Raw genomic sequence first — 24,170 nt, 5'->3', positions numbered from 1 at the left:
TATATAACCGGTATACACGTTACTAGCCACGTGCCATCTTCATCGGTCTTTTTCATATTTTATAAGATAAGTAGTTAAACAATATTTACGATTTGGTAGGTTATCACACCCCGCGGCCTCGTTCCCGCTGCTGGAACCGGCCGCGTATTCACCCTACGCACATCCGTCGCTATACTCCAGCGCCGCCCTGCAGTACAGGTAATTTAGTGTTACTATCAATGATGTAGAATTTAGGTGATATGCCATAAACTAGTTAACAGTACAACACAATACACAATAACAAACGCCCAGACTACGACAAACATCTATATGGCCAATATACAATAATACAAATGTTTGTCATGTGCGAGAATCGAACCCGCGACCGCAAGCGCAACGGTCAGTGCTGTGACGGCGACGCCAACTCGAAAGTCAGACAAAGAAGCATTACCAACCATGAAATTGATTTTTTTTTATATCACTAGGTCGGCAAACAAGCGTACGGCTCACCTGATGGTAAGAGATTACCGTAGCTTATAGACGCTTGCAACACCAGAAGCATCGCAAGCGCGTTGCCGACCCAATCTCCAATCCCCCCAGGAGCTCTGGTCACCTTACTCACCAACAGGAACATAATACTGCTTGAAAACAGTATTATTTAGCTGTGGTCTTCTGTAAGATCGAGGTACTACCCCAGTCGGGCTGCTCCATATTTTGAGCAGGAAATTCCTGCTGTGCCCTACCTCAGTTCAAACAAACATTCATTACAAAGCACCCATCTCTCAAAAGTATCTCGATTTTTAGCTTTACAGGCTCTGAATTTCGACACTTCAATAGAACTAGGATAAATCAATTGAATGACGATTACAAAATCTTCATAACCGCCGCTACTTTATCGTGTCCTATGCCGTAAGGATGACTGGAAGTAAATGCTTTTTTAGATAAGACCGCCCTTGCATATCTTCTATTGCATAGTCACTTGTTTGCAGACACTGAGGTGTACAATAAAGAATTGTATTATTATAGGCTAGCGGCTGAGGAACAAATGTACCTGGAGCGAGTGTTCCGAGGTGGAGTGGGCATGGGCGTAGGCGTGGGCTGGCTCCCGCCCTACGCGCTCTACCCACCGCTGGCACCGCCCTTGCCACTAGTGCCACACGCGCCACATGGGCCACACGGACCACATGGGCCACACGGGCCACACGGGCCACACGCGCCTCATGCGCCTCACCCGCCACACGCGCCGCATGCGCCACACCCCCCGCTGCACGAGGAGAGGGAGAAGGAGATCGCACTGCAGCGGGAGAGGGAAAGGGAGAGAGAGAGAGAAAGAGAAAGGGAGAGGTGAGTCCGAGAGGTCTGGTTATTTAAGCTGCCGTTGTAATCCGTAAACCTGATGTTGATGTAGTCAAAGGAGGAGATTATGATTTGTTTCTTCAGTTACGCGCTAGTCAGTGTAAATTACTTTTTTTTTGATCCCTTGGAATATTTTAGCTAATCCTTTAATACATAATTTAATGGTACCGATTTACAAAAATAACTGCACAATTTTTTTGACTTTTCAATTTGTTAAGGCGTCATCTGTTTAATATTGAATAAAAAAATAACTTAATTCAAATAGGCTTCTACACCTTCGAATTCAAGTTTTTTCAATTCAAATTCCAAATCGTCAATTCGATTCAGAATGTTAACTCAGCAGAGAAGGCAAAACCAGGCAAAAACTTCGAAGTTACTTTAAAAAAAACTGTTTTTTTTTTTTAAATATAAAATTGGATTTTGCATGAAATATAAACAAAAGTACACTAACCGAGTTCGTTGTTTTCGTTACAGAGAACGCGAACAACGCGAGAAGGAGCAGCGAGACCGCGCCGCGAGGGAGAAGGAGACGCGCGCGCGGGAGGCGCTGTCGGCCCTCCCGCACTCGACCCACCCGCACTCGGCGCACCCGCCGCACGCGACCCACCCGCCGCACGGGACCCACCCGCCGCACCACGCGCTGCCCTACGGCGTGCCGCGCGCGCTGCCGCCCCTACTGTACCGCCCCTACCGGCCCTACGCGTACGACGAGCCCGAAGACGGCGGTGAGCCCGCGCCCGCGGCCAACCCCCCCGCGCCGCTCGCCGCGCCCGCACCGTCCCCCGCCCCCGAGCCCGCCCCCGCGCCGCCCGCGCCCGTCTGACCCTCCGCGTACCCCTCGAGCTCTCCGCAGCCCTCTCGCAGCCCTCGACCGGTTAATGGCCAATGCTAGTCAATAAGTACGCATCGTCCGCGCCCGTCTGATCGCCCGCGTGACCACTCAAACCCTCCGCAGCTCCTCGCATCCCTCCATGGGCTAACGGCCAATACTAGTCAAAAAGTTTGCCGCGGCCCTCCCCGCTCCCCGTTAGATACGATTTCACACTAGTACAGTCTGTACTCATGTTGCAATGTCTTCATAATCCACGAATGCTTTATAATAAATCGTAATGGCCTAAGTGTATATAATGAGCTGCTTTTCCTCACCGCCGTTCGCTTCCATCGAAAGGCGACCTCGTGTGCAATAGACGAAAAGTTCCTACAGCGTTCTATGTGAACGCGTAGAATAAGCTAGACTCGAGCTTGACGCTCAGTAACTATATACTTCTATCCGTCGTCCTAGCGACGCCGTCCGCTCCTAATGATTATGTCGCTGGTATTTAAAAAAAAAAAAATCAGAAATCGAAATCTATTTATATGAGCGAACTAAAAACCTTTAGCAATCGCTATATACGTTCGCCTGCAAATCTCCTAGGGACCCGACAGACTGTCTGATAGAATGAGTTTTCTTACCAGGTTGGACTGGCGGGTATGCGAAAGGGTCGGGTGAAGGGGGATTGGGGGGTTGGTGTGGTGTCTGCGGGTCGCTGCACGGAGCGCCTTATTTTAATGTCGAAAGTTCAAAAATCGTTCGAAAATCGTCTCCGTATACGTACGGATGCCTTCCAGACTATTTTCGTTCGAAAAACTTTGACCGTAGAGATGATGTACGTCGGTCGCTCGGGAACGGTTTTATTGTTATTTTCGTTCGTAATAAGGTAGGCTTTAAATATCTGCTGCATTTCGTGATAAGACTTGACCGACCCCTCGCAGTATTCCCCGAGCGGCTGACGGAGCCCGAAATGTCGAATTTTATATAAATAAAATTATGAAAAAAAAAAAAAACTCTTTGTACGTCGTAACTTAGATAGTTATTATTAATTTTAGCTTTTAATAGGTGTTCAATATTTTTCACGGTTTACTTTGTAATGAGACAGAGCATTTAGGCGCCGAAGCGCGCCCTGTACATAATTTAGTTAGACATGGACAATACCTAACAAGTGAAAAAATATAATGACTTTATTGAAAAATACATTCAGTGAAATTAACATGTTGCATGCTGTTGCTTTTTATTTTTATTCCCTACCCTCGTCCCCGCTTTCAGGTAGAAGTAGTTGGCGTTTGTGATTTGTGCAGTTTCAGAGAAATGTTACTCATGTGAAGCAGACACACCTACACTGTTCGACATGGTGACATAACAGTGTACACTGTATACTGCGTGCGCTGTACATTATGCACTGCGTGCAGTGTACACTGAATACTGTGTGCGTTGTACATTATGCACTGCGTGCAATATACACTATATCCTGCGTGCGCTATACACCACTACGTGCGCTATACACCACTACGTGCGCTATACACCACTACGTGCGCTATACACCACTACGTGCGCTATACACTATAAACTGCCTGCGCTATACACAATACTGCGTGCGTCGTACATTGTGCACTGCGTGCAACGTAAACTTTATAGCGCGTGTGCTGTACACTGCGTGCGCTGTACAATGTTTACTGCGTGCGCTGTACACTGTACACCATACGTGCTGTATACCGTATACTACGTGCATTGTTTACTTTGTACATTGCAATGTTGAAATCTATTCGAGTCTACTGACTTCGTTCACAAAACACATTACATAAAAACTCAGTAAATTTAAAAAATTCTGTGTTAAGAAAATCTATTAAGAATCCATCATCATTACAGCTTATACAGTCCACTGCTGGACATAGGCCTCCACCAGTTTACGCCAAAAATAACGTGAACTCATGTATTTTGCCCATAGTCACCACGCTGGGCAGGCGGGTTGGTGACCGCAGTACTGGCTTTGTCGCACCAAAGACGCTGCCGCCCGTCTTCGGCCTGTGTATTTCAAAGCCAGCAGTTGGATGGTTATCCCGCCATCGGTCGGCTTCTTAAGTTCCAAGATGGTTGTGGAACCTTGTTATCCCTTAGTCGCCTCTTACGACACCCACGGGAAGAGAGGGGGTGGCTAAATTCTTTAGTGCCGTAGCCACACAGCACCATTAAGAATCCATGTTCAACGATAACGCTTACCAAAAGTTTTACTGATCTACTAATTACTGTAAAGTATTAAGCACATGACTGATATGTTGTAAAAGAAATAAGTTAAATAATAATTGATTGTTCGTTAGGTCTTCATTTTAACATTGAGTTCTTTTAAAATATTACCGCTTCAAGCTCTAGTACCAGAATGAGACCCGAGTCCTGTCAACGAATCATATCATGCCCAACTGGTGAGTCCCACATCGTACTAGATTCCGATTGGTTGTCGCCAACCAATATGCAAACGGGACTGCCGGAAATGAAATGAGTGACTAAATCCTGACAATATTTTGAAAAAAATGCTAAAATTAAAATCGATCATAAATTTAAGCGGAATGAATACAATATTTTTATCGTACATTACAATTATTGCTCCTGGGGGGATTGGGGATAGGGTCGGCAACGTGCTTGCGATGCTTCTGGTGTTGCAGGTGTCTATAAGCTACGGTAATCGCTTACCATCGGGTGAGCCGTACGCTTGTTTGCCGACCTAGTGACATTTAAAAAAATATTTGGATACCGTCATAGGTTAGATAGTTTTGAAAATTGTACTTTATCGTTTGATATTTGAGGTTTGATATTTCTGATTGCAACCTGCGAGTCCAACTTGTAGTTTATATGATTATGTTAAACAAGTTCTGAGGGTTTACTTATGTAGCTTAAGTAGCTTATGTGCTAAAAAACCACCAGCATTAAGAACAAAAAATGCTCCACCAGTAACCTATATTATATTGTACATTTTATCTAAAAAAATGGGTGGATTACTGTTCGTAATGGATGCATTGTAAACTAGTGATGTGAAAAATATTAAGCTGACATATACACGAAGGCACCTTTAAAGTGACACAGAAAATCATGTGTCAATTAAGTTTATAATTAGGTAAGATATTATTTGGATATTCTTAACTATGTTTCTAATAGGATTCTTTTTTGGTCTGGTCAGTTAAAAAACATTTCTAACTGCCTATATATCTACTGCAGAGCTGATTTTTCCAGTAAGGGACGAGAAATCCACTGAAAATTCATCTTCAGACCAAAAAGCACACATATTTTCATTTGGGTTAAGATTTACTTTTTAATTACCGACACCAACTTTTAAATCAAACGATTGTATTTACAACAATTTCTTTGGCATAAAATGCATGGACGTTTCTATGAGGACCTATGAGAACCCCTTTAGAACTATACCATTCACAAAACCATATTGAATTCTGTCGTGAATGGATAATACAAATTAAACTAATAATATCAGGCAATTTTTGTACCTTTTCATATGGAACCAACAGCGTTGAGTGTACACCTTTGACAGTTTAAACTAAATTAAAATTTGAGGGTCTCACATGTGACTTAATCAACGCCTAACATTATTACAAATACAAATATCCATCCCGAGCGGGAATTGAACCCGCAATCGCCTTTGTGTGAGCGTCTATACAGTGAGCGCACCACTGTCCCTTCCTAATAATGCTAATCGAATCGATAATCTATTCCTAGAATATCAACATCACTATCACTACACGAAAATAAGCCATGTTCTTTACTTATTGTATCGAAATACTTATTAAAGGTTTTGGTATCAAACAAGCGTGCGGTCCGTATGATGGTAAGCTATTACCGTGGCCTATAGACCTACTCACATTCCCCAGGATTATTTTTAAAATATAATTGGTGTGATCAACATAAGATTAAATAAACTTCTTTGCCTTTAGAAATAAGTTGTTGCTCTTAAACCAGACTTACACGTAATTAATAAATCAAACTAGTTTATTTCTGTAAGACTTAGGTACTATGTTCTCGCGAGTGCGTGGGTAACGAAAATACCTATCTGGATGAATTTTACATTCATTTCAGCCTGTAATATCCCACCACTGGGCTAGGCATCTTTGCCCCATGTAGGGGAAGGATCAGAGCTTAGTCCACCACGCTGCTCTACTGCGGATTTGCGGATATATTCCCTACTATGAGTAAAGATCGCTATCAGGTGTATAAGATAACAACCGGGGCCAACAGCTTAACGTGCTCTGCGAGGCACGGTTGGGAGACCCACAAGGACACACAACTAGACCCGAAATAAAAACTTGTATAAACATAAATATCTACTTCGAGCGAGAATCGAACCCGTGACCGTCGGTGTTTGGGCGTCGCTGATACAGCACGTCATCCATCTTAGCGCTCTGGTGTGATGGTGATTGTAAGATGGATAAATACAGTACGATTATATCGGTAAATTTTTGTCAGTTATCAATTTTCATATTTAATAATATAGTTTGCTCAAATTAACTTCAAAAAATATTCGTTACATCTCGATCAAATTTCAATGGGACCACATTAAATGCAGCATCTTTCAAATGAAAGAAGAATAATTAAAATCGATATACTCACTAAAAAGTTATGAGGTAAATTCATATAAAAAATACAGTCGAATTGAAAACACTCTTTGAAGTCTGATAAAACGTGTTTAACTTGGTATACGAACTATCAATAAAACAAAAAAAAAAGACGTGTTCTGAAATATTCTGTCACTAAAAAACTAATACGAGGCAATAAAAAGCTATGTTGTCATAATATCGATTAAAAATTGTTCTGTCAAATCTCACAAGTCCAATCTCAAATACATACATTATAAACAAGACGTTGCAATAATTTATAGAAAGGTATTGAATTAAAATGTTAATATATGGCTAAGCCGATACCGGACATCGATTTACGTAATATATCAAGACGAGACGAATTAAAAGAAAAAGAAGAAAAAACATTTTACGATGAAACAATTGAGAAATTATCTAAATTTAACAGTAAGGAGTTAATATTGGGAACGTTTGGGGGGTGGGTCGCCGGTTTGGGGGTCGCCAGGGTGGGTAAAGTGGCAGCATTTGGTCTCGGAGGGAGTGTAATACTGCTACATTTCGCAACAGAGCTAGGGTACATTAATGTAAACTGGGAACGAATCCGCGAAGGTTTGGGTAGGAGTCAGGACGTTATAGACAAGTTGCTTCGGTTCGTTAAGAAGAACAGTTCTTTCTCAGTTGGCTTCGTCGGCGGATTTTTCTTCGGAGTTGCGTCTGCGTGAAGATTGTGATTTATAAATATATGATAAATAAACGCTTATAAGTATAAATTATTATTTTTAATCCTAAGCTATCATAGAAAATGTTATCGTGAAAAATTACATTATTTATAAGTACCTACTAAGTAATTCATTCAACAAAGAATGCGTTGCTATTGAACTACTGCCCTATATTGACTTATTCTTTATTTTGTATTTAAAAATAAAACTATATGCATATCCACACAAAAAAAAATGGCAGTACAGTACAGAGTATAAGAAATACTATGACTTGTTTATATAACTATTAGATTATTATATTAACACTATAAATTTAACGATTGGCAACCTCAAAGATATCCTTTAAACTGTATGAGTAACAATTTCAAGAGTCGCTTATCGACTTGAACAGGATCCTTATTATCAAAGTATTTAAATGACTATTGTATTGTCTATGATCTGTTCTATGAGCTGATAATATTTTTGTATCGATACAAAGGATTTGTCGCTACATGAATGATTTATTAGCATAACTAGGTTTGTTCGCAAACGAAAAAATAGTGTGTGTGCCAGCTCCGATGCACGACTGGAGCTTACCCCTTCAGATCGATTGTCTAAAGGCACAAAAAGGCTTAACAGTCTAAGAAAAATATTAATGCCATATCAAACGAACAAAATAGCGCTATCTATCGTCGTTATTAGAAAATGTTACGCCATCTATCGGAACCCAATAGGGTAACGAGGGTATACGAGAAATATAACGAGGTCATTCGTTCATAAGATTTTACTCCTCATATTTTTTCATACCTGAGGCCCCTTATATGAAAATCGATTCTTAGGTAGTAGACTTAAAAAAAAAAAAAAAAAACTATTAACAAGAAATACGATCTAGGTAGTCAAAACAGTATTCAATGAAATACGCTTTATTAAACTCGTTAAAATTGAATTGAAACCACGAAAAATAAAAGCTTTCAAATGAAAAAAACAAGAAGTAATCAAAATCGGTGCACTTAGTACAAAGTTACCGGTAATAAACATAAAAATGCAATTGAATTGAGATCCTCTCCTAGATTGACTGGTAATATTCATTTTACAATATTTTGTTAAATAATATTTAAAAACGATTGTATCGAAGACATCAAAAATATTCTGCTCAAAAACTGAGATAAGGCACAATAGGAAATATGCTGCTCAAAATCTGGAGTAACATGATCGGGGAAACACCTCGATCTTAGAGAAAATAACAGCTAAGAAGTCTCTCAAGACGTATTGTGACCCTATGGTACGTAAGGTGACCAGTTACCTGGGGGGATAAGGGCTAGTGTAGGCAACATTTTTGCGATACTTCTGGTATTGCAGTTATCAACGCCTGAGTTTTTAACTAGCAAACAGGTCGACGCCGCGTTGGCGCAACGATAACAGCCATGGATTGTACCTGTTGCGCTGGCGGTTGTGGGTTCGATCCCCGCACATGACAAACATTGGTATTGGCTACACAGATGTTTTCCGTGGTCTGGGTGTTTGTGCAGTCCTTGTGAGTCTCTCCACCGTGCCTCGGAGAGCACGTTAAGAGGTCGGTCCTGGTTGTTATCATGTACACCTGATAGCGATCGTTACTCATAGCAGGGAATATATCTGCCAACCCGCATTTAAGCAGCGTGGTGGATTAAGTTCTGATCCTTCTCCTACATGGAGAAAGAGGTCTATGCCCAGTAGTGGGATATTAGAGGCTGAAGCGAAACAGGTCGATTGGGAAACTAGTCACTATTTAAAAATTGAACAACGTACCGTCATGAAGGTCCTCAAAATTTGAAAAATATGTTAGAGTTAAGAGTCATACTGAAAAATAAATGTAAAGGTTTTATTTATTTGAAGTTTTATTTTATACTTCGTTCCTGCCATTATAGACCAGTGCTTTTAGCTTTAGAAACCAAAAAAGTTATAGTGGGATGAAACCCATTGTAAAAGAAAGAGAATACAACGAAAATGAAAGAAAAAATAAATTACTTGCGACTTGAGGTCGGGAAGCGGTTGTTCTAGTAGTGGGTGTAAGGGTAAAAAACGGTTTATCTCGAGTTCCGGCTAAACTACAAATTCTGCGGAAAAAAGCTCAATGGCAAAGTTGTAGGCACTAAAAAGATCTAGGTACAGCTTTTGTATTTACACTTTTTCCACATAAACTCAAAATTCACGTGAAAAATTCAAAAAACCTAGTTTTTGGTTTTTTATTTTTGTCATTTACAAGAAAAAATTTTTTCGAAATTTTGTGAAAACTTATCTTTGTATGACCCATACACACTGTAATTTTTTTAATTTAAAATATTAATTTTTTTTTCACTTTATTTTGAGCTCAATATCGAAAAAGCACCTTAATTTTTAATTGAAAATTCTCACGTCAAAATATCAGCTTTTTCAAAAAAGTCGGTGGACTTTTTGTTCGTTGAAGTCTCTATTTTCTGATAGTAACAAAAATTACATTACTACGGTAAATAATTTAAGAAAATCTTTGATAAAAGAAGATATTACACAGAACAGCCCCTAAATATGATTCTTAACATTATTTTAAAGACATTTTATCTATAACCACCGGCAACAACATAAAGGTATTTATTAGATATATAGAAATCGAGCCATCTGTGAAAGGAAACTGGTAATAAATAAATCAAGTGAAAACTTTTCAAATGCCTTACTACTGTCGGTATAAATGGCATTTTTTTAAACAATTGACCCAATAATATTTTATAAAAAAATTACTAAGTTATTACAAGTCTACGTCGCAAAAATAAAAACATGCCATCAGATAAACATTTTTTAAATAATTTTGGTCTTTTGGACTCATTAAGACTTCAAAAACTTTACTTAGGGTGGGAGAATAGCTATGGGCCCTGTAGTTGTTTACAATGTATCTGGTATCTGATTTATGTATTAGACGTTAGCGGTTGCAGTTCGATCCCTGATATTTGTCGTCGTCTGGTTGTTTTTTCGGATCTGTATTTCTGAACCTCGTCACAGGAGACTGAGAGAAAGTTACTGGTTACCATCGAGTGTAACGTGTTAGTTTATTATTATCATCGAATAAAGTTCAAAACCTGATTTTATACATCTACGTCATAAAACAACCGTACAATTATTGTAATAGATTTTTATAATTTAAGTATAGGACTATTCACGAATAAAATGTTTAAATTTTGATGAGGATAAACGTGGATTAAACTGTGACCAGAACTTGATATAGGTAATTGACACAAAATCCAAGAAAGGAGGTACCTCTGCGTTATAGCTATAAGATTCTTTATAGAAACTACGATACATATTGTATTGTCTAAACTTTATATGTAATTATAATTGACCATGTTCCTTGATGTTACACTTTGCTAATTATGATCAGAACACGTCACTCCGCGAATAATTTCGAAAATGCCCCCTAAGTTCTGTTCTGTTTAGGAAATAACTAGCGGCCCGCTCCGGCTTCGCACGGGTATAAAATATATAGCCTATGTCATTCACTGAAAAAATGATTAAAATCGATTCAGTAGTTTTGATTTATTCATTACTGCCGCGGGCGCGCATATAATAAACGCCTCCGATCGCTGCTAAATTCAAAGTGCTACAGGGAGAACCGCGGAACCGCCGCAAATGCTACGTTCCGCAATTTTAAAATCTGTAATATCTTCGAAAATATTCATTTAAATCATATGCTGTAAGGGGCCATATAGATTTATATTAAATCAAAAATGTATTTAAGGTATTTAATTAGATAAGGATTAGGTAATGCTGTATTGGTCAAAATCGCTTCGAAAATTAGCCATTATTTGTCGTAAAAAGTAAATGACAAAAAAATGTTATTGTAGGATATCCATAAGAGTTAGACATATACCATAGGGGAGTTTTCTGTAGACCTTTTCAATGTGTACAATACTTAGTACATTATTTTGATAAATCTCGTAGGGTTCAGCCTGCGTTTGCAATGTAAGCGGAAAAAACGTAATTATTTACGACATCACATTAGAACCTTAAAGATAACAGTATTTCTCTACTATTTAATGGATGTTATTATACATATAAACCTTCGTCTTTAATCACTCTATCTATTAAAAAAAACCGCATCAAAATCCGTTGCGTAGTTTTAAAGATTTAAGCATACATAGGGACATAGGGACATAGAAAGCGACTTTGTTTTATACTATGTAGTGATATATTCAGTAAATTGCAATAAAATTTTTGCTTGTTTCTTAACGGATTACAGAAAAAGTTGTAAAGAAAAAGTGCACGTAAGCTTAAGAATGATTATCGTGATGTTAAAAAACTAAATTTTTTATTAACTAATTAAAATAACAAAATTATCCCTAAAATCAAATGCTTTTGGTATCGGAACAATATATACTGGTATACCACCAACAGCTAAAAACGTTGTAAATCGTCTTTCTCAGGGCATATCTCAGCGCCACTGCTGTTCAGTTGTTTCACACCATTTAAACCAATCCCATTTTTTTCCTACCGCGCCCCCTATATAGTTACTTAAGGAGTAAACTCGAAAAATAAGTGATTAAAAAGTAATTTTCGAACAAGTAAAATTATAGAAACGTAGTTTTTTATACAACAAGATCGGCAAACAAGCGTACAGCTCACCTGATGGTAAGTGATTACCGTAGCTTAAAGACGCTTGCAACACCAGAAGCATCGCAAGCGCGTTGCCGACCCTATCCCGAATTGGAGCTCTGGTAACCTTACTCACCAACAGCTGAATTAGATTACACTCAGCAGCTGGACAGAATACTGTTTGAAAACAGTATTATTTAGCTGTGACCTTCTGTAAGGCGAAGTAATACCCCAGTCGGGCTGTTTCATATTTTGAGCGGGAAATTTCCTACTACAACTTACTACAACGACGTAAAAAAGTATGGTTATTGATCACAGATTTGCAACGATTTCGATTTTTTTATAAATTAATATTTTTTTATAAATTTATAAAACCAATATGTATACTTTTTTTAACCGACTTCAAAAAAGGAGGGGGTTACTCAATTCGACCGTATATATATATATATATATATATACATATATATATATATATATATATACATATATATATATATATATACATATATATATATACTAGCTGTGCCCGCGGCTTCGCCCGCGTTGAAATCAGTGTGTCACAAAGTTTTCCCGGCAAACTTCCAGTGAAACTCTCATCAAAATCGTCTTAGCCGTTCCGTAAACCTTCCTCTTGAATCACATGAAAATCCGTTCAGTAGATTTTGGGGAAATCTATCAGATACACTTTTGGGGGCATTGTTTTATAATACACTAACTGTTGCCCGCGACTACATCCGCGTGGTTATGAAGATATGCATTACTATTAAGATATTTAACACATTTTTTTTATTTGAATCACTTGAAATGCTTATTACACTGAGTAACTTTTTTTACATCCATTCATACATTTTAAATTTCAAGTCTCTTACTTAAAAAACATAGGACTTTCATACAACCTTCCAATCCCCGTTTTACCCCTTCGAGGGTGGAGTTTCGTAAAATCAGTTCTTAGTAAATGTCCACGTCCTATAAAGAACCTACCTGCCAAATTTCAAGTTTGTAACTGTTATACTTTCGGAGATTTCATGATGGGTGAGTCAACCTACCATCCCCCGTTTTAACCCCAAAAGGGAGTTGATTTCTAAAGATACATTATTTGGACACCTCCTAACCATCTATAGAGCATACATTTTAAATTTCAAGTCTCTTACTTCAAAAATATAGGACTTTCATACAAACTTGCAACCCCCATTTCATCCCCTTAGGGGTCGAGTTTCGTAAAATCCGTTCTTAGCGGATGTTTACGCCCTATAAGAAACCTACCTGCCAAATTCCGAATTTGTAGTTGGTCTAGTTTCGGAGATTTCATGATGAGTGAGTTAACTTACCATCCCCCGTTTTAACCCCAAAAGGGAGTTTATTTCTAAAAATAGATTATCTGGACACCTTTTCACCATCTATAGAGTATACATTTTAAATTTCAAGTCTCTTACTTCAAAAACATAGGACTTTCCTACAAATTTGCAACCCCCGTTTTACCCCCTTAGGGGTAGAGTTTCGTAAAATCCGTTCTTAGCGGATGCCTACGTTCTATAAGGAGCCTACCTGCCAAATTTCAAGTTTGTAGGTGTTATAGTTTCGGAGATTTCGTGATGAGTGAGTGACCTTTCGCTTTTATATATATTATAGATTATAGATTATAGATATATATATTTATGTATGTTCGTGGATAACTCCGTCGTTTATGAACCGATTCTGACAATTCCTTTTTCGTTGGAAAGGAGATAAGGATGATAGGGAAACCAGGATCTGATGATAGGATCCCAGAGAAATGGAGGGAAACTCTCGAAAATCCGCATAACTTTTTACTGGGTGTACCGATTTTAATAATTTTTAATTTAATCGAAAGCCGATGTTTATCATGTCGTCTCATTGAAATTTCATCGATATCTGATAATAACTTTTGGAGTAATCTTTGATAATGCGTATTTTCTTGACTATTTTTTTGTCTACCTATGTTGTATTACTTATCCATATAATTGAAGTCGGTTTTTCTTCGTTTGCCTGCAAACACAATTATTTTATTTAAGTACAAACACAAAGAAATAATCACCTAAAGCTAAATATATATTTTTATAATTACTTCTTCTTTTATAATTATTTCTCCTATTTGTGGGAAAAGAATTGTATTTATCACCTTAGCTTTAGCCTGTAATATCCCACTGCTGGGCATAGGCCTCTTTCCCCATGTAAGAGAAGTATCTTAGTTTAATTTAAAACGCTACCCCAATGCGGGTTTGCGAATCGAATTTATCAAAACAATTTTAATTTATGAATTATTATTGGAAGATATATGTAATATATGTGACGTGGCTTCTTACAACGCTTTAATTCGCTACTGAAAATGAAAAAGAAATTAAAGACTTCATTAAAACCGCTTAAAAAGTACAATAGTTCCGCTTCATCCAGCTTTTAATTAATTAATTAATTTATCTATTTATTTATTCTCAGTGCAAACAAACAGTATATAATAAACATTTTTGAATATCATATCAATAATTGACCGCTCCAGTGGGGGTTCGAACCCGCGTCTCCGACTGACCGTGTCGGCGCTCTAGCCAATTAAGCTAAGGAACGATGTACCCGCTAGATCAAAATTTTTGATATGATGATTTTTATATTCGGTTTAAGCGAACTGTGGCGCCGTCTATAGTGAGCTCTTTACGGGTTTCTACCCGTAACTATTCAAAGTTTCATATTACAATGAAAATCTTTGACAGGAGACGACACCGTGCTATTTTTAATATCTACGTATATAATAATTTTTACAAATTAGCACATATTTGGAAAATCATCACCAGAACAGTTTCCAACGACTAATAACACATAACAAGTACGTGGCGTAGATGCGCCTCAAAACCAAGCAAACTTACACGAGTCAATGAGATTAAAGAGAGTGTGAAACTATCCAATTTACAGATTACATCAAAAACACCATAAATAAAACATTGTATCGATCAATAAGAATGTCAACAAATCTAAATTAAAAATGTTTAAAAGTGATAGTAAAAATTATATAATTATAATTTTAAATAATTTTAAATATTACCTTTAAACAAAATATCTAATATGAGAATAAAATATGGTCAATGAAAGATTAAATATATCACAGTCCAGAAACATGCACATAATAATAATAATATAATAATAATAATTTTATTTAATTAAGACTTACAGTCCACTTGTTAGTAACATTAGTAACTTACAACTACGTTAGTGTACTTAAATTAAAATTAACAATTTACCAATTCACTTGCTTAACCTTTCTTGCCTCACCACTACGCCAACAAAGTGCTGAAGCATAGGCTCAGCAAGCTTAGCACTGAAAATTTTCAGAATTTTGTTAGAACTGAGCCGCATTCTATTTAATAGAGAGGCGGTCCGTTTCGTCAAGATTGCGAAAAAGGAGTCAGTATTCGCTTCAGTAAACATTGCAGACGCACTACAGAAGCGTCTCAGTCTCAACAAGATCCTAAAACCATTGTTATATTGCACTCTAAGTGCGTCCAGCGATTTTTTTACTAAGCCTGGTCCACAGGGCACACGTATAAAAAGTTTGACAATATGCTTTAAACAAGGTTATTTTAGCATCGTTGCTACAGCGAGCAAACCTGTGGGCCAGCATATTACACCTGGCGGCAAGTGCCCTTCGTTCACGTTCTATGTCAGCATGATCCCTGAGATCCGCGGAAATGTAATGACCTAGATATTTAAAAAGTTTTACCCGTCTTAGTTGAACATCGTATCGTATAATGCTTTCACTTAAAACCATTTAAACTGAATTTTAAATACGCAGTGGAATAACATTGAGGTAGGACACAGCAGGAAGCATCCTGCTCAAAATCTGATGCAGTCCGACTGGGAAAATGTCTCAATTTTACAGAAGACCATATATATATATATATATTTTCATTCATTCATTACAGCCTATACAGTCCACTGCTGGACATAGGCCTCCACAAGTTGACGCCAAAAATAACGTGAACTCATGTGTTTTGCCCATAGTCACCACGCTGGGCAGGCGGGTTGGTGACCGCAGGGCTGACTTTGTCGCACCGAAGACGCTGCTGCCCGTCTTCGGCCTGTGTATTTCAAAGCCAGCAGTTGGATGGTTATCCCGCCATCGGTCGGCTTTTTAAGTTCCAAGGTGGTTGTGGAAACTTGTTATCCCTTAGTCGCCTCTTACGACACCCACAGAAAGAGAGGGGGTGGCTAAATTCTTTAGTGCCGTAGCCACACAGCACACACACACATATATATATATATATGAACAACTTAAGAACTAAGCCATAAATAAAATAAATATTTACAAATAGTTGTATGAGTCATGTTCGCGTTGAATGCTGTTAAGAATGCTGGCACCATTTTTCCGTTGAATCGCAATACCGATTCTCTGTGCCAGCCCTTTTGTCACCGGTGGAGGCAATAGGACAGAGAGTTAAATCTATTAAAAATATTGCACTACAAGGTACTAGTATTTCGACTGCAAGCACTTCGGTCACCGCTTACCGTCAGGCTGTACGCTTGTTTGCCAATCTAATCGTGTAAAAAGTAAATCCTAGCATAGGTAGTAAATATATCAATGTAACGGTTTTATACACAAACAGACACGCAATGAATTTTCGTATGGTATAAATCTTTGCAAATAATACTAACTATAATTACTGATCCTCAAATATACTTCAACTAACTAGTATGCATTTGTAAAATTTCTTTGAAACTGCACTTTTTTTCTGCTTTGTTTGCTTAATATTGTTTTTTTTTTCAAAAGGCGTAAAATGATTTTTAGCTCAGTTAAAAAAACCGAATTGTTTATTAGTGTTACGTTTTGCTTGTAATAAACAGTAAATGTTTTATTTTGTAATATTTAGCCTTTCTAACATCTTATTTTAAGATATATTTTATATTATATGGCATTTCCTTATAAAATCCAACAACTGTGACACTACATTGTAGCAGTAGCTATATAATTGAATTTTTTTGTGTCTACAGCTAGACCGGGGAAAATGAGTCAACTAGCAACGCCGATTGAAGAAGAGCATCCAAAAACGGCGACAGAACCGAATGCCGTACCGAGTGCAGCTGTAGTAATTAAACCTACTGAACCTTTAAAACCCGAAGATCAACAATTTCCCGAAAAGCAATGCCCTCCCACATTTATACCTCCAAAAATTATTTCGCATTCTCCTAAAATCTCACCTTCTTCAATACCTAATCCAAATCCGAGTGTGACAACTACAAAACAAGTCGAACCAGGGTATCCAAGTTATGGCGGTTATATGTACTCAGTCCCCGGATATTCCGCCTTTCAACCAGTATCGTATTCAGGACTTGTTCAACCTAGTTCAACAACTATACCTCCCGCTGTTAATACAGATAATAATAACACAGATTTCATCCCCTTTCCTGTCACATCGGCTAAAGATACTACTTTTGTTTCGAACGAAAATGAAAAAAAAGAAAACACAGTAGCGGAAACAACGCGGAACAGTTTACCTAAAATAGAGACAGATTTCGAAGAACAGTTTATGCCTGAAATTATTCCTGCCGTTTCTCTCAGTGAAGATAATAAAACTAAAACTTCGGAGGCAAAAATGAGTGTAACATCAATAACTCAAGGTTCTGGAGCTATCGTCACAATACCTCCACAGGTTGGGAGTAAAGACATTAAAAAGAAGGTTCCTGAAAGATTTAGTTTAAAAACCAGTATACCTATCAGTAAAATTGACATGAAATGTGTAAATAACCCGCCAGATTCATTATTTCAAAATAATTTACAAAAAAAAACTTTTAACCCAGCATTTCACACACCAAATGTAAAAGAAAGTGGACCGAAAATTGAAATACAAAGCAACATTATTATTAAAACTGCACCTAAAGAATCTGATATCAAAGACATATCAGCTATGGCACCTCCTAATAATAGCATTAGTACGTTAATTAATGCGGCAGAGGTGATTAATAAAACAGATAATCAATATAAAACATCCGAAGTAAAACCAGAAATATCCAATGACAGCAAAGAACCAATATTTAGTTCCTCATCTACAAATACGACAGCCTGTCCATTATTTAATCCGATTAATATAGAATCGAACAAATCTAATTTTCAAAGTAAATCACCCGATTCAGCATTTAATGAATCAAAAAATCAAATTGTCTTTATACCAAATAAAAATCCATCTAACGCTAAAATGCTCTTAGCGATCCAACAACAAAACCCACAAGTATTATTACAAAGAACAAATTTCGATTCAAAAAACCTGCAAGCTCCTTCACGACCATCAAGTCAGCTAAAAAAATGTAAAGATGAACTCGTCAATGAAAATAATACATCTTCAAAAGTTGTTTCATTAAAACGCATGCATCAAGATAACTGCGACGAGAATGACTTCGAAAATTTAATAACTGAAAATCAAATTTATGGTAATAAGATTGTCGTGAAGGAGAAATCACAAGGTACTTTACAAGAACAAGACTTAAAGATAAAACCTAAAATGGAAAAACCAAATCAAGCTGAAATGAAAAATGTTGCTTTGCAACCAAACTTTGTTTATCTTAGCAACGTACAATTTCCAGCAAATTTAATGATGATCAAAAATAATTCTAAAGTTAGTAACGAAAGTACTAAATTACGAGTAACAGCCAACGAAAACAAGCAAAATGACTCAATGGCGACTCCCAGTAATGATGTAAAAGTAGCAAATAAAAGTCAAAATATACCATCGGGAAAAGAAATACATGTTTTAAAATCAAATAATAACGTGTTGCAAACACTTCCCAGCAAAAATGGTAAGTCTGACTTACTTTTTCAAACTTTAAATCAAAAAGTTATAATGAATCCTCAAATTGTCTATCAAGTCCCCATGATAGTAGACACGGATAATAAATTGAACCAGACATTCATCAAAGGCGAATATCCGAAGATCGCAGGGCAAACTAAAAGGGATGTACAGAAAAATTTTGAACAAACAAAAACAAATGATAAGCTATACATTGCTTGTCCTTATCAAATGGACTCTAAGCTACAACCAAAGATAGTAATAACAAACATAAGGCCTAAGTTAACTAAATTAGATGAAATAAGTTCACTCGATATTTACGAACAGAGAAAAAGGTTACGCAGATTAAAGTATTTGTCAAATCGAGATCCAAAATTTAACCAAAATAATGAAAATCAAAAGACTGAAGCGAAAAAAAATCTGGACCATTTAAAAAATATAATAACACCAGAAAAAATGAAAGCTGAAATTTACAAGGAATTTTCAAGTACCAAAATTAATATAGAAGCAGATAGTACCGACAGCGATAGTGATTACGGAGAGGATGAATTAGAAACTTATAATTCTATAATAGAAGAGTACGGGGACGGTCCGGCGAAGAATGATACTAAGGCATATAATATCGGCAAACAAGCCGAATTTCTCTCTAATTTTAGGCTAGCGTCTAAAGATGAATTCAAAGGTATTTTTTTTGTTCTTAATAATGTATATTTAAAAGTATTATAGTAAGCTGTGTGGTTACGGCATTAAAGAATATAGTCACCCCATACATGTATCGTAAATGGCGACTAAGGTATAACACAGTTCCTCTACCAACTTGGAACTTAAAAAGCCGACCGGTGCGATGGCGGGATAACCATCTAACTACTGGCTTTGAAATACTAAGGTAAAGATGGACAACAGCGTCTTCGGTGCGACAAAGCCAGCCCTGAGGTCACCAACCCGCCTGCCCAGCGTGGTGACTATGGGCAACACACATGAGTTTACGTCATTTTTGGTGCGAGCTAGTGGAGCAACTATGTACAGCAGTGGACTGCGATAGGCTGAAGTGATGATGATGATGGAAAGTATTATTTCTAAATTTTAGTAGGTAAATATTTGAAGTAATTAATTTCTAAATAACTTTCAGAAAGAGAATTGGATCGTCAGGAAAGAACATTAAAACGCGATGCAGTGGCGTTGGCATACATAGCTGCCGGAAGAATAGATTGTCTAGTCAATGAAAAAACTGTTCCAGAACAGTCTAAAGGATGTAATTCGAGTTTTAAAAAATTAAATACAGTTTTAGTAGAAACAGAACAAGCTGTCGATCAAACAAGGAAACGGAAGTTTTTGTCAAATTTAAATTTGATTAAAGCATCTCCACAATACAAACAAGGTTATTTATACATTATATTATTTGGTTAAGGAAGAAGTTTACGGCTGTGTGGCTACGGTACTAAAGAATATAGCCAGCCCCTCTCTTTCCGTGGGTGTCGTAAGAGGCGACTAAGGGATAACACAGTTCCGCTACCACCTTGGAACTTAAAAACCCGACCGATGGCGGGATAACCATCCAACTGCTGGCTTTGAAATACACAGGCCGAAGACGGGCAGCAGCGTCTTCGGTGCGACAAGCCAGTACTGTGGTCACCAACCCGTCTGCCCAGCGTGGTGACTATGGGCAAAACACATGAGTTCGCGTTATTTTTGGCGTAACCTTGTGGAGGCCTATGTCCAGCAGTGGACTGTATAGGCTGTAATGATAATGATACGGCTGTGTAATAAGTCTTTTTTGTACTTAATTTTTTTTCAACATTTGTAAAGAAATTTGTACTAACGTATATTAAGAGTAGTAAAAAAAATCATGACTTTCTTAATTCGCGTAGACATTTAAAGTATTTAAACCATCATTATATACTAGATCGTTCAATAAGTCCCGAGACTAACCTGGAAATGGCGCATATATTAAAAACTCTTTTGATTTTTAAAAGTACTGGCTATCAATACAAGAATATGTGTCAAATTTTTAAAAATGGAATAATAAAATTATTGATTTTGAAACATTTAAGTGACGCTACGGTTGTAATTTCGATACAATGGAAAAAAACGAGTTTCGCGTGTTGATAAAACATTGTTTTTTAATGGGAAAAAATACCGTTGAAGCACAGCAATGGCTTATAAAATGTTATGCAGGATCAGCTTCCTCTAAAGCAACCATTTGTCGGTGGTATGCCGACTTCAAACGCGGTCGCATGGACACCAATGATGGGGAACGCTCAGGTCGTCCAAATGAAGCAGTGACTCAACAAAATATTAACCAAGTCCTCAAAATCGTATTGGAAGATCGGAAGGTAAAAGTGCGAGAGATAGCCGAGATAGTGAAGATTTCAGCTGGTAGTGTTTTCACTATTTTACATAAAAATTTGGCCATGAAAAAGCTTTTTTCTAAGTGGGTGCCGCGTTTGCTTACAACTAATCAAAAGGAACAACGTATCAATGATTCACAGCGATGTTTGGCGCTGATGAATCATAATAAAAAGGATTTTTTACGTCGGTATGTAACAATGGATGAAACCTGGATATACTATTTCACTCCGGAATCCAATCGGCAGGCAGCGGAGTGGAGAGCGGCTGGTAAAAGCCTCCCGAAGCGTCCAAAGACTCAGAAATCGGCCGGTAAGGTTATGGCGTCTATATTTTGGAATGCGCATGGAATACTTTTCATCGACTACCTTGAAAAGGGGCAAAATATAAATAGTGACTATTACATGTGCTTATTGGAGCGAGTGAAGTACGAAATTGCGGATAAACGGCCTCACATGAACAAAAAGAAAGTGGTGTTTCACCAGGACAACGCGCCTTGTCACAAGTCCGTGAGAACGATGGCCAAAATTAGCGAATTGGGCTTCGAATTGCTTCCTCATCCCCCTTATTCGCCAGACTTGGCCCCCAGCGATTACTGGCTGTTTGTAGACCTCAAAAAAATGCTTCAGGGTAAGAAATTTGACTCAAATAGTGAAGTTATCGCAGCAACGGAGGCTTATTTTGAAGCCAAAGACAAATCGTTCTACACACATGGGATAGAAAAGTTAGAAAAGCGTTGGAGGGACTGTATCGCTCTTGGAGGAGACTATGTTGATGAATAAAAATTAATTTTATAAAAAAGACCTTTTTTTAGTACTTAGTCTCGGGACTTATTAAGCTTTAACTAGTAGCCTTTAAGTGTTTATTATCAATATAATCTTGAGTCTAATACTCGTAATATGCTCTAGCTCTTTAAGTTAATTATTTTTAATAGCAGCATTAAATTTATTTTCTGGAAAATATAAAATTTAATTGTGTTTATGCAAATGTCTATCAAGGGATTTTAATTTCTTTGTATAAATATTTTAAACGACTTTTAAAAGGGAGGAGGTTACTCAATTCGACCGTATATATATGTTTTTTTTTAATGTATGTTCGGGGATAACTTCGTCGTTTATGAACCGATTTTGATAACTCTTTTTTTGTTGAAACGGAAATATTTCAAATGTGGTACCATGATAAGGAAACCAGGTTCTGATGATGGAATCCAATAGAAATCAAGGGAAACCCTCGAAAATCGTAGTGACGACTAGTGCGTTTGTTATTTTTTTTCGTCTACTAACGTTGTAGGTATTACTTGTCGATGGATTGAAGTCGGCTTTTTTCGTTTGCGAGCAAACACATATATTTATTAATAATTATGTACTTTTTCAGATTACGAAAAAGTTTGGCAAGAGATAATAAAAGAGAGAAAACGTAGAGATGGTTCTGATGGGTCGGGAATACTTAAACAACCCAGACTTCAAAAAGAAATTGTCGAGCTAGATACAAAGGGTCAGTTGCAAATTTTAACGGAAATAAAGAAACATGTTAACGAAAATAACAATCTAATCAAAAAAAGGTTGGATTCTTTCTGCGAAGATGGGGACAGTATAAAAGTGCTTGCAGAAAAGAACTTTTCAGAATTAAATAGACTATCGAAAATGGCGGACAGAAGCGTTAAACACTTTAGTGGTCAGGACACCCGGAAAAGAGATCTTAATCCCGGTTTCGACAGTGAAAACATCCAGAAACGAACGAACCTAGGAAAGTATTACCCCAATATAAATATTCCAAGTATTTCTAAGATAATTTCGTTAAAGACAACACAAACTGTCGCCATTGCAACTACAACTCCAGCGACCTCAATGGACGAACCACAAAACTCGGCGGCTGGTGTCAACGAAATGTTCGTTGATGATTCTGAAAAAGTTCACGATTTTAGCTGCCAAGTTGAAAGATCATTTTCTTGGACAGGGGTCGATGCTATTACGAAAGCGTATAAAGAATACGAAATAGGTACGTACTTTACTTAATGTAGAAAAAGAGGTTCACCTTTATTAATTGTATTGATTTCATACGACATTACACTTTAAATTTTATCGGCATAAATGTAAATGTAATGTGTTTCAGCTCGCAAAAAGGAAATAACTGATCTCCACAAGCTAAACACGTCGTTACGCGTGGAATCTGCTCACATAACCCGTGCCGCGTCGCGCGACTCAGACCAAGCTAGAGCCCTCCTGGCTGAGAGACGAAACCTGGCTAACGAAGAACGAATTGTTCGTAATTCCATACAGTGGCTATATTCAGTTGTTGACATTATCAGAAACTATGAAGAAAAAAATTGTTAAAATTTTTTTATTTCATAAAATGTTTACATTAATTACCTACATTCAATCACAAATATAGCTTTTCGAAATAAAATTGTGGAATATTTAGATCTAATAGCATCATCAGCTCTTCATTAGCCATGGGTCCAAATCGCTCACGCTTTTTGTCCAAAGAAGACGCATATCAGCGTGAACATGATTCGTTTAAGTTCTCGTATAGTGATAAAGTATTAATTTACTTATAATTATTGTATATTGTAATTATATTTTAAAATTTGTAAATTAAGCAATATCATGGTTGTTACAGTATTAAGTGAATTATGAAATATGTGTGAATTTATTTTGTTCAGGTTAAATTTGCGGACAATGAGTTCCATTTCGCTGCTGATACGTTCTATGGACTCTTCGTATATGATAATTTATGAAACTTTTATCAATATACTGATAATTGGTGACCCAAATGATTTTACAATAGTCGCACTCGACTGAAAAAGTTGCCCGAAAATTACAATACTTCAAATAGACATTGCAAAGGCTTCGAGTCCGCATTTTGTTAATCTGAACACTGAGTGTATTGCAAATTAATACATTAAAATAAATATAAAATTCTGTGTATATTACTCATTGATACGTGACCAAATCTATTGTAACTAAGCAACATATGGTTTTGTATATTTAAGAATTCGAATGCTCCAATATGAGGAACA

General features: G+C 37.2%; 1 protein-coding gene across 1 annotated transcript; it reads left to right on the top strand.

The window, feature by feature from the left end:
• The first annotated feature begins 1,930 nt into the window (after positions 1 to 1,930).
• LOC123665737 lies at positions 1,931 to 23,484 on the top strand. The gene is made up of 5 exons (XM_045599998.1): positions 1,931 to 2,060; positions 17,016 to 19,487; positions 19,935 to 20,183; positions 22,526 to 23,149; positions 23,264 to 23,484. The coding sequence occupies exons 2-5, from the start codon at positions 17,030 to 17,032 to the stop codon at positions 23,482 to 23,484; spliced, it is 3,552 nt and encodes a 1,183-aa protein (XP_045455954.1). The 5' UTR covers positions 1,931 to 2,060; positions 17,016 to 17,029.
• Positions 23,485 to 24,170: the final 686 nt, after the last annotated feature.

This window comes from Melitaea cinxia, chromosome 24, assembly GCF_905220565.1.
Source record: "Melitaea cinxia chromosome 24, ilMelCinx1.1, whole genome shotgun sequence".
Taxonomy (NCBI): domain Eukaryota; kingdom Metazoa; phylum Arthropoda; class Insecta; order Lepidoptera; family Nymphalidae; genus Melitaea; species Melitaea cinxia.
The sequence above is the reverse complement of the archived record's forward strand: the minus strand, read 5'-3'. Positions and strand labels throughout refer to the sequence as shown.

What these genes read in the sequence shown, in the direction of transcription:
- LOC123665737 (XM_045599998.1), top strand. Translation starts at nt 17,030, where the DNA reads ATGAGTCAACTAGCAACGCCGATTGAAGAAGAGCATCCAAAAACGGCG. An exon ending in GTCTAAAGATGAATTCAAAG is followed by an intron (nt 19,488 to 19,934) that starts GTATTTTTTTTG and finishes AATAACTTTCAG; the next exon opens with AAAGAGAATTGGATCGTCAG. An exon ending in ATCTCCACAATACAAACAAG is followed by an intron (nt 20,184 to 22,525) that starts GTTATTTATACA and finishes GTACTTTTTCAG; the next exon opens with ATTACGAAAAAGTTTGGCAA.